We start from the raw sequence: 10777 nt of genomic DNA, 5'->3' as shown, positions 1-10777 counted from the left end.
AGCAGAGTTAGTCTGCAATCCTGCATTCTAACCATTGAGTCACCAGGGCTCTTACAACAGAAATGAAGGAAGGAAGAGAAAAAAAGAAAATGTGAAAGAAAAAGGCAGGAAAGAGAAAAAAGAGAAGAGAAATGAGAGATGGGGGGAGCAGGAGAGAGGAAAAAATGGAGAAAAGGAAGGAAGGAGAAGGAAGAAAAAAGTAGAAAGAAAAGGGTGCGAAGGAAGGAGAGAGGCAGGGATGGAGGGCAAGTATAGCATCAGCATATAGACTTATATACAGTGGTACCTCTACCTAAGAACACCTCCACTTAAGAACTTTTCTAGATAAGAACCGGGTGTTCAAGATTTTTTTGCCTCTTCTTAAGAACCATTTTCTACTTGAGAACCCGAGCCCGGAAAAATTTCCCAGGAAATTTGAGAGCAGCACAAAGGCCTGGCCAGTTTCCTGCCATTCCGCCTTTTAATCCCGGCCATCTCGGGATTTTCTGGGCTGCCAGAGGAGCCTTTCGGTGGCGCTTAAGGAGGCTTTGGCAGTTCAGAGCGAACAAAGCATTTTCCTTTCTCTGGGCGCTTGGAGAGGGAATAAAACACTTCGTTCTGGTGACTCCCTTGCGCTGCCTCTCATACACCTGGCGCGAGGTTGCTTCCCGGAGCATCTGGGTGCAGAAAGGCAAAAGGGGGTGCTTCCCCCCGGCCGGATCAACTCGGCTTCAGCCAAACCGAGGAGTCACCACAGTGAAGGGAAGGCGCCGGCTACAAAGCGAGCGAGCGAGAGGAGAGGGGAGCCCTTCAGCATGGGAAGGAAGAGGAAGCAGGTAGCAGCAGCAGCCGCCTTTCGGTCAAAGGAGCCGGAGGTTCCCCCCTCTCACCCGCCTGGGTTTCTCTCTGGTGCAGTGTATGGGAGGCAGCCTTGCGCTGGGTGCATGGGAGGCTCATGCTCCTCCTCGCCGCCTTGGAGTCCCTCTTTTTTTTTTAATCCTTAATGTTTTGGATTTTTTTGATTCTCCTCATCTCACCTTCCTTCAGCAGCGACTGTCCTCTTCCTCCTCCTCCTCCCACCCGAATTCCGAGCTTTTATTTCTTTCCTAATGGGTTTGCACGCATTATTTGCTTTTACATTGATTCCTATGGGAAAAATTGCTTCTACTTAAAAACATTTCTACTTAAGTACCTGGTCACGGAATGAATTAAGTTGCTAAATAGAGGCACCACTTTACTGCTTCCTAGTGCTTTTACAGCCCCCCTCTAAGCATTTTACAGAGTCAGCCTCTTGCCCCCCAAAATCTGGGTCCTTGTTTATCATCCTCGGAAGGACAAACAGCTGAGTCAACCATGAGCCGTTAAGGAGGGTTTCAACAAGCTTCCACTCATTGCCTCTTTTCTTTTCCCCCTGGTACTTTGGATAATAACTGCAATGTCCTTTTGATAGGAAGAAACAAGGAGCCAGACGGTCAGTTGGATTAAAATGCCTTTTATTGCAGGTTGAGGCAACCACGGTTTAACAGGTAGAAAATCAGCGAGGAGACTGCACTCGGCAGCTGTTTATATTTATTTATTTTATTTATTTATTTATTCATTTGTCCAATACATAAATACATAGGAAGAAAATAGACATGTGATAATATAAAAGAGGGTGAAGGTGAACTTAGAGGAGAGGATATATGAAAGGAAGAGAATATATAAGATAGGTGAAAGAAAGGAAAGACAATTGGACAGGGGACGAAAGGCACACCAGTGCACTTATCTACGCCCCTTACTGGCCTCTTAGGAACCTGGAGAGGTCAATCGTGGAGAGTTATATGCTGCTGGTGGGTGTGGTCATTAATTACTAAGGCTCTGGACATAACAATAATAAATAATAATAATAACAACTACGAGTTGTTGTCGATTGCCCCTCAAAGGCCTGCAGACAGTTACCATGGCGTCCCCAATCCTTTTGAGAGGCTAGAGTCATACCCAGCTCCCTCAACTGTTCATTGTACTGCAGGTAGTCCCCAACTTATGACGGGGATCCGTTCCCACGGCCCGTCGTAAGTCGAGTTTGGTGTAAGTCGGAATATTCCGATTTACATGGCGGCGGCGGCGGTGTGTGTGTGGCTTCTTCAAGGAACCAACAGCCGGCGAAGCCTTTCCCCCCTATTAGTTTTCCCGTTATCTGTTGAAATTTGAATTAGTTTTGAACCTCTCCATCAAAGCAGGTGACTTCTGATCCCGTTTCTCCATTTTTCCCCATCCAATTATATAATTTGTTCCAGGTTCCAAAATACTCCGCATCCAGTTTGTCCTTCAACTCTAATGTCAGCCTGTCCATCTCTGCACATGATAAAATTTTGAATTGAATTTCTTCTTCTGTAGAGATCATTTGTTTTTCCACTTCTGGGCATATGCTATGATAGCAATGAAAGAAGGACCAGGGGAGACATGAAAAGAAGGACTAGGGGAGACATGATAGCAATAATGTTAAGTTAGTTTTTAGTATTGGATTTTTACTGTACATTGTTCATGACTGTTGTTAGCCGCCCCGAGTTTTCGGAGAGGGGCGGCATATAAATCCAATAAATGAAATAAATGAATATGATAGCAATATTTTTTTGGGGGGGGGGGATGACAGCCTCCCAAATACCAAAGAAGAGGGGGGTCAATTTAGTTTCCAAAGCACCTATTGGAAGCGAATACAAAGATGGCTAACCTAAATCTCATTAGTTAAATTAAACCTAAAACCCGAAATGTTCCTCCTAGGCATCATGGACCAAAGCATAAACAAAAATAAGCAATACTTGATCATACACATGTGCGCTGAAATTTTATGAAAAGTTTCACACGAGACGTTTGGACAAAGAGAACAGAAATGTTTATTCTCTCTGGGTATACCAAAAACGGTTTGCAAAGTGGGTACTCTTCACAAGGGAACAGACACTTGTACAGAAGTTAATACAATGAACCAGTGGCTTTTCCTTCAGAAGCTGTGGATGCTCATCCCTGGAGGCTTTTAAGAAGACCCTGGACAACCATTTGTCTGAAATGGGACAGGCGAGGGGTCTCCTATCCAGATTATCTCCGAGACCGCCTTCTGCTGCATGAATCCTAGCGACCAGTTAGGTCCCACAGAGTGGGTCTTCTCCGGGTCCCGTCAACTAAACAATGTCGCTTGGCGGGACCTAGGGGAAGAGCCTTCTCTGTGGCGGCCCCGGCCCTCTGGAACCAACTCCCCCCAGAGATTAGAATTGCCCCCACCTTCCTCGCCTTTCGTAAGCTACTTAAAACCCACCTCTGCCGCCAGGCATGGGGGAACTGAGATATTATTTTCCCCTAGGCCTTTATAATTTTATGCATTGTATGCCTGTACGTATGTTTGGTTTTATAATAAGGGTTTTTAACTGTTTTAATATTGGATTGTTATATGCTGTTTTTATTACTGTTGTTAGCCGCCCCAAGTCTACGGAGAGGGGCGGCATACAAATCCAATAAATAAATAAATAAATAAACAAACAAACAAACAAACAAAATAGACAAATCAATCAATCCCATTTCAAAGGGTTGGACTGGAAGACCTCCAAGGTCCCCTATTTTATTTATTTATTAGATTTCTATGCCGCCCTTCTCGAGGCGACTAAACTATGATTAATTGTTCGGTCAGGAAATTTCTTCTCAATTCCAGGTTGCTTCTCCCATTTTTAAAATAATGAGGTGCCCATTTTGGCTGAGGAATTCTGGGAGTTGAAGTCCACCCCTTCCCTCGGCCAGAACGACGGTAGTCAGGCGGTAAAGGCGCCAACTTCCGGTGGTGTGCTGTTTTGTTACAATTCGGCGGCTACGGGAACGCTAACGTCATGGGAAGAAGAAAGGGCGGCGCTTAGAGGCGTGGCTCCCGGGCGCAGTTTTTTTTCTCTCTCCTCCCCCTCCTCAACCGCCCTCTCTCATTGGTCCGCCTGTGAGGCGATCAAAAGCGGGAGAGCTGGGCTGACGCAAGCGCAGTTAGCTGCCGCGAACTCGCTCCGAGGAGGAAATGGCGGCTGTCGTCTCGGGCTCAGTGTCGGCGGCTGGTTTGGAAGGCGGCTCCAAAATGGCGGACAGCGGAGTCGTTCCCGGAGGCGGCTTGGGCTCAGGAAGGCCGGCGAACGGGGCGGGCAACGGTATCGGCGACGGAGGCCCCAAGAGGTGGGTGTTTGGCGGGGTGGAGGGCGTCAGACAGGCAGGCCTCAGGCGTTGTCTCAGTGCGCATGCATGGCGGGAGGGCGCAAGGCAACGCCTGAGGCGCCTTTTCTCGGGCGTTCTCTTCTCTCTTCTCTGTAGCGGGGACGATGGGGTGGGTGTAGTCCCGCTTCTTGTCCAAGGGGAGAGGAAAAGAAAGAAGGGCGATTCATCCCGGAGACAGGATTTGGGAGACCGCTTCTTCCCTCAGGCGGTCGTACTCCGGAAATCCTCGACTTACGACCACTCATTTAGGGACCAAAGTTGGAGCGGCGATAAAATGAAATGAAACTCCGGTTCCGCCCTTACGACTGGCACAGCGCCGGTCGCGTGATCAAAACAGGGTACTTACGACGGTCGCCGCCTTTCGGCGGTCACGTGACCCTCACCCCCTTTTTGGGATCTTTTCCCCAGCCAAGTCAAGGGAGGAAGCCCGATTGCCTTACCGACCGCGGTGATTCGCATAACAGCGAAAATTAATTTGATATCTCTTGGGTTTCTGTGCTGCCCAATCCCGTATGACTCAGGGCGGCTTACAACTAGAATAGAATAGAATAGAATTTTATTGGCCAAGTGTGATTGGACGCACAAGGAATTTGTCTTGGTGCAGATGCTCTCAGGGTACATAAAAGAAAAAGAGACATTTGTCAACAATAAAAACAATACAATACAACGGTAAAAAGAAGTCAAATACAACAATAATTATAAACCCCAATTAACCCCGCTAAAATCATAAAAACCCTGAATCCAATCTAAAACGACATACATACCAATCGAACAAAAATGTGGGTATTAGATGCTAAGTTATGGCCCCCAGGCCTGTCGGCAAAGCCGGGTCTTAAGAGCTTTTCGAAAGGGCAGCAGAGTGGGAGCAGTCTGAACATTGGGGGTGGGGGGGGTTGGTTTCCAAATTGGTGAAATGGGGCATGACTCGAGCAATGCGGTGGAACAGATGTCCGTCATTTGGCAGAAAATAAAATAAAAATAAAAGAATTTGAAGAAATAATAAATGAAAGAGAAACGAAACTCCCAAAAGGCACATTTGCTGGGACATGGGGTCTTTTTCTGCCATCAGTTTTCTGTGTTTCTAAACCACAGAATCAATTTGGATGGATGGTTGAGAAGTGAAACCTCTTCGAAGAAAACCCAGAAACTCCCAGTTGCCTCTTGGAAAATGCACCTTTGGGACAGAATCATAAAATTCAATCGTCAGAATTATTGAATAGTGTAAATTTGTGTCCCTCAAAGTGTGTCTCCTTTATAGAGGAAAGGATGCTCCTGAAAGATGTATATTTATTTCAAGGCTATTATTGGAAGAAGATGATCATAAGTTTACATATTGGTCCCCTTTTTAATCAAATTCTTGGTGGATTGTAATGTTTTAATTCTTAATGTGGCAGGGTTTCAGCGTTAACCGTTTTATATTGTGCTTTTATATTGTAAGCTGTCCAGAGTCACTTTGAGAGTAAGACAGGTGGTGTACAAGTTTAATAAACTAGTAATAAATAGAAGTGGTTATTTGGAACTTAGGAACGAACAGTGAGATCCTTAGTACTCTCCAAGGTTGATGATTTTCTGATGAGTTTCATTACCCGACTAAGTAACATCTTCAAGGCTGCAATGAAGTTAGACAATCACTGATGATGTTAGTTAATTTGGCAATGAAACAACTGCAAAGAAACTGAAAAAGCTTCTCAGATAAAAAGCAAAGCCTCAACCCCCCACCCCCCGAAAGTCTAGATTTTTTGGGGGGTGGGGAAGCACTTTAAGGACACCCTGGATAATGGAGAACCTCCATAGACATCTGCAACCACTCCACTCCCCCCCCCCAAAAAAACCCCTTGGAAAGCACCAAGGAGCCTGCAACAAATAAAGTTGGAAATCGGATTGAATTGCGCATGTGGATATCAGAATACAGTTATTTCTTACATTGGACAAAATCTTTTCCTAAGCTGTAAAATGGATCTCTAATCTTGCCATGAACTGCAGTGGTTCTCAACTTTTCTAATGCTACGACTCTTTAATTCAGTTCCTCATGTTGTGGTGGCCCCCCAACCATAAGTCTAGCGCCTATTCTCCCAATAGAGCTTTCAAGTGATTGGCAGGAAGGTCAGAGGGACACCACTGTAAACGCCTGATTGGTCGGATTGTAAAAGTATGCTCCGTTCTGTCGGGCTCTCTGGTAGACTCCTCCCAAAAATTCACAGGTACAAATTTCAGACACACACACGTTTGAAAATTCAAAACAATGTTCTTTATAATGAAAATTCACTTAAACTAAGCCCTCTTTTTGTATAGCAAAGAGTACTCTCCAAACAAACTGGTAATTTGTACAAGTCCCTTATCAGTTCTGTGATACTTAGCTTGCAGCTGTGAAGCAATTCACAATCCTTCTTCTTTCACAAAGTGAAACACACTTTGCTCTGGTTTAGTTTCAAAGCGGGGAAAAATCAGTACACAAAAGGTCAAAGTCAGCAAAGTAGGCAGGAAACACAAGGATCAGATAATCCTCCACAATGGCCAAACCCACACGCTGCTATTTATAGCAGCCTCACTAATCACCACAGACCCACCCAACTACAGGTGGCCTCATTTTCTTTGATAATAATCTCTCTGTTGTTGTTGCCTATGCATCACTCTCCGCATGCGTGGCTGTATCATTAACTCTTGTTCTGAATCCAAGGAGGAGCTAGATAATTGATCTCCTTCTGAGCTGTCTGCCACACACTCTCCTCCTCCCTGTCACTCATGTCTTCTTGGTCAGAGGAGCCTTCATCAGCAGATTCCACCTGGGGCAAAACAGGCCTGTAGCATGTGGATGTCTCCACAGTCCTTGGGGCAGGAGCTTGGGCCAGGAGCTGGGCCACAGTCCTTGGGGCAGGAGCTGGGCCAGAGCTAACCACAACATGCTCCAAGGCGCCAGAATAGAAGCTTTGGTTCCTAACACCAAGGGAAACTTGTCTTTTCCCATGATCTTAGGAAACCCCTGTGAAACGGTCATTCGACCCCCAAAAGGGCCCTGACCCCCAGGTTGAGAACCACTGCCATAAAGGATGAAAGAATTTGAAAACAGAACAGTTAGAGATTGCCCCTGCTGAGTTAATGACTATGTTGTATTGTGTGTTGTTGATTTACACATTGCACGCAATTGCTGTGATTTTGAGTACAACAAATCAAGCCACCCTGCCTTTTTATTAGGAGCCTAGGTTTAGTGCTGGTTCCTAGTGTGGCTGTTCCTAGCTAGGCTTCCAGAGTTAACATTGGACCTGGTTCTGGGGAGGGGGTCTGACCCGGTCCTCTTCCTTTATTTATTTTATGTATTTATTAATCAGATTTCTGTGCCGCCCTTCTCCTGGGACTGAGGTTGGCTCACAGTAAAGAAATGCAGAAACATGTATCTTCTGTATTTCCTTGTTGCAGTGAAGGTGATTGGCCCAGCCAGAGCGAGAAGAGGAAAGAAAGAAGTGCCAAGAGGGGAGGAGGGAGTCGCTTTGAGCCCTACCCCAGCCCCTCTTCGAAAAGGTACCGGGCCTTCATCACCAACATCCCCTTTGACGTGAAGTGGCAGTACCTGAAGGACCTGGTCAAAGAGAAAGGTACACTTCTTGGGCGCGACTGCGGGGCCTCCCCCCTCCTTTCTCGTGACCTCTTTTTTCTCTTCTGCCCAGCAGATGCGGAATGGGTCGGAAGTGGTTTGGGTAGCTGTAGCCATGTTGAGCACCGAAGGTTTTCTGAGGGCAGGCGCTTCTGGCGTTGCATGCTGGCTAGCGGCTGTGCCCTGGCAGGATACATCTTTGGTGTTGCAGGTGTTTGGCACAAAAGCGCCTTTAGGCTCTTGGGAGGAGAGCGGAGGCTCATCGTCAAGAGGCTTAGATTGAGGGGTTTTGCTTTTTTTTTTAAATCACGAAGCCCTCTGAAAGCCTTCCTGGATCGATGATCCAGTTTCCACGGAGGGGGAGAGCAGCAGTCTTCCTCGTTGACGAAATCTTGCTCGGTGGTTGAATATCTAAGCTTGTTTTAAGAGTGAGCTCAAGAAAAGATGGCTTCAACGCAGCCAGGCCTCAGAAATTCACAAAGGGAACGCCTGCAGTCCCTTAATTTTGTTCGGTCAAAGCCTCCCCTGCTGAACCTGCTTCAGAAATCCAAGGCAGGCTGGCCTGAGAAGAATGGGTGGGGTTTGGTCAGCCCCTAATGTTGTAAAGAGGTAATTTACACTAAATCAAAACCAGCACGACTTGAACTGCTGCTGACCTGGTTCGTTTTGTAGTGGGTCATTTTGTGGGGAAGGCAGGCCGGTTGCAAGTCTTGGCGAGCCTCTCTTAAAACACTTAAAACTGGACAACAAGGCCTTCTTCGGATTATTGTGCTTAGGGGCCAAGGTGTACCTGTGGCTTCAAGTGGAGACAAGGGGGCTGACAGGAATTGTGAGCCGAAGGCAAGCGAATGAGGTGCACAGGCCCCTCCTAAGGGTGTGCGGGCCATTCATAATTTAAGAGTATAAACCCTCGCACCAGAAAGCGCAGCATCATCATGCCTCAGAAATTGGACTTCCAGTTCCTCTCCTAGCTATGGCTTGATTCACATGACACGATGAATGGAAGGTTGCTTGGGGGCAAGCCAGTTCTCGGCCTAATGCTGTTTGAGAAATTTTGGTGAAAAGCAGGGCCTTTTTTTGAGCATAGAGGTGTCCCCACTTCCAGTGCCATGTCAACTTGGCCAGGTGTTTTCTGGTCTCTTCTTTTTTTTCCCCTTGAGTTCACAACCCCATCCCACTGGATGCCACCTTTCCAATGGGAGGGTTGTTTACCTCTGTTCTCCTACTCCAGAGGTTTCCCCCTGTGGATATTCCCCAGGAGGAAAGTGGGAGGAAGGGTTTCCCCCTCTGGCGAGAGCTGAGTGGTTCTGACATTCTTGGAGTCTGTGACTACAGCTCAGGTTGGCGTAACCGGCACCTCTACGGAGCTGTCTCCTTCCAGCCTTCTTTGGAAACAATCTGAAATCTCAACGTCCTTTGACGGCAGCCCTCGTAGTTCCAAGAATCCCACATTGCGGTTCTAAACCTGGCTAGAAGTCCTGGGTGTTGTCTCCAAGCAACCCAGGGCCTTGGATTTCAGGTATGGCGCAGCAGATCAATGCTGAAGGGTTACCGGCTGCTCTTCCACCCTTCAAGAATTGTGGGAAGCTTTAAAAGCCCGCAGTCATAATCCCACGGTGGAGAGGTGCCTGTAAGTATATGGTTGAGGAGAGCTCAGTGTTGTGGCCTGTTCAGATCTCGCACAGGTTTGTGGGGATTCCTGCCTTGAAATGTTTTAATCGTGGCCTCTCCTCTCGGTGAAAGTCATTCGAGTCTGATCATTGGTTGGTGAAACTTCCAACTTACAGGTGTGCAGCATCTTGGTTTTTACTTTTTTTTGTTTATCCCCTTTCAAAGTTTCCACCGTTGTCCCTTGGTGTTTTCCCAGCCCGCCAATTTAAGATGATAATAATGACTTCTGAAATTAGACTGGAATATCCGTTGGAAGAACCCGCACAGTTCAGATTATTTCTTTCCAAAATTGAAAATCCAGCGTTGTTTAGGACAGGGTGCAGTTTGCTGCTTTCAAACTTTTATTATGCTCCAGCTGGATGGATGCTTTGTACTTATTCATTTATTTATTCATTGCATCCAGCCACCTGTCTTCTAACCGACTCCAGGTAGCTTCCAATCGGTGGGCAGCGTCACCGAGCTTCTAGGTGGTGTATTTCTTACATCTTCTCACTTTTGCTACTTTAATTTGTGGTTTGTGATCATTGTGTCTGAAGGTGAAGGAGAAATATTGGCCAGGATGGGAAGGAAAGCCCTTGGAAGCAATAGCTGGAGCAGAATTCATTCCTTCTTCAGTTCTCTAAAATCTCTGCCTTTGGTCACATGCTGCGAGGGTTGTAAGCCTGAAAAACATCCATAACTCTCTTTGTTCGGTGCTATTGTAACTTTGAATGATCACTAAATGAACTGTTGTGAGGCGAAAGCTTAGGGAATGTTGACGTCCCGTAGATTAAAAGGAAGAATAGGGCACAAAACAAATTTTAAATGTTTTTATGATGGAACAGCAATGCCATTGGGGGCCATCCAGGGGCTTCTGTGGTCCGACTGTTATCAATCAGGCTGGCAGGAGTTACTGGTAGGGAAAAAAGGACATTTCTTTGTGTGGGTTCTTCCCACTGTGTTCCAGATTCCAGGCTGCAGCGGCTAGTAGATTAAATGGGGGAGGAAAACGTCAAGGGCTCCGGTGCCCCCACCCGTGTGCTGCCCACCCGTAATGCTGAGTTGCGGCTGCTTAGCCAACGGAGGAGTGTTGCTGGGCTTTCTCTAATAAGGCAGAGGCTCCACCTATGGTTGCTGACGACTGTTCTAAATCCCCCTTGTTTTCTTGGCTTTCTCCCCTGGTCTATGTACCGTCTGGAATCTCATTTGTAGTTGGTGAGGTAACATACGTGGAGCTCTTAATGGACGCTGAAGGAAAGTCAAGGGTAAGTCTCTGAGAGCTTTTCTTCTGTGGATTTTTAACTACATGACAAAATGTGTGTGATGGCGGCGTGGAGCCCA

The 10777-nt window shown here is 46.7% G+C and overlaps 1 protein-coding gene across 1 annotated transcript; it reads left to right on the top strand.

The window, feature by feature from the left end:
• The first annotated feature begins 3937 nt into the window (after positions 1–3937).
• Positions 3938–10713, top strand: LOC139162947 (heterogeneous nuclear ribonucleoprotein M-like). The gene is made up of 3 exons (XM_070743861.1): positions 3938–4158; positions 7612–7787; positions 10649–10713. Exons 1-3 carry the CDS (start codon positions 4007–4009, stop codon positions 10711–10713), a joined length of 393 nt encoding a protein of 130 aa, XP_070599962.1. The 5' UTR covers positions 3938–4006.
• The last annotated feature ends 64 nt before the right edge of the window (positions 10714–10777 follow it).

This window comes from Erythrolamprus reginae, chromosome 1 (genome assembly GCF_031021105.1).
Source record: "Erythrolamprus reginae isolate rEryReg1 chromosome 1, rEryReg1.hap1, whole genome shotgun sequence".
Taxonomy (NCBI): domain Eukaryota; kingdom Metazoa; phylum Chordata; class Lepidosauria; order Squamata; family Dipsadidae; genus Erythrolamprus; species Erythrolamprus reginae.
Note: the sequence above shows the minus strand (reverse complement) of the source record. Positions and strands in the feature narration are given on the sequence as shown.

Bases quoted from the DNA above. Each gene is read 5' to 3' on its own strand.
- LOC139162947 (XM_070743861.1), top strand. From the start codon at position 4,007: ATGGCGGCTGTCGTCTCGGGCTCAGTGTCGGCGGCTGGTTTGGAAGGC. The intron at 4,159-7,611 runs GTGGGTGTTTGG...TCCTTGTTGCAG, and splicing joins GGCGACGGAGGCCCCAAGAG to TGAAGGTGATTGGCCCAGCC. The intron at 7,788-10,648 runs GTACACTTCTTG...TCTCATTTGTAG, and splicing joins GGACCTGGTCAAAGAGAAAG to TTGGTGAGGTAACATACGTG.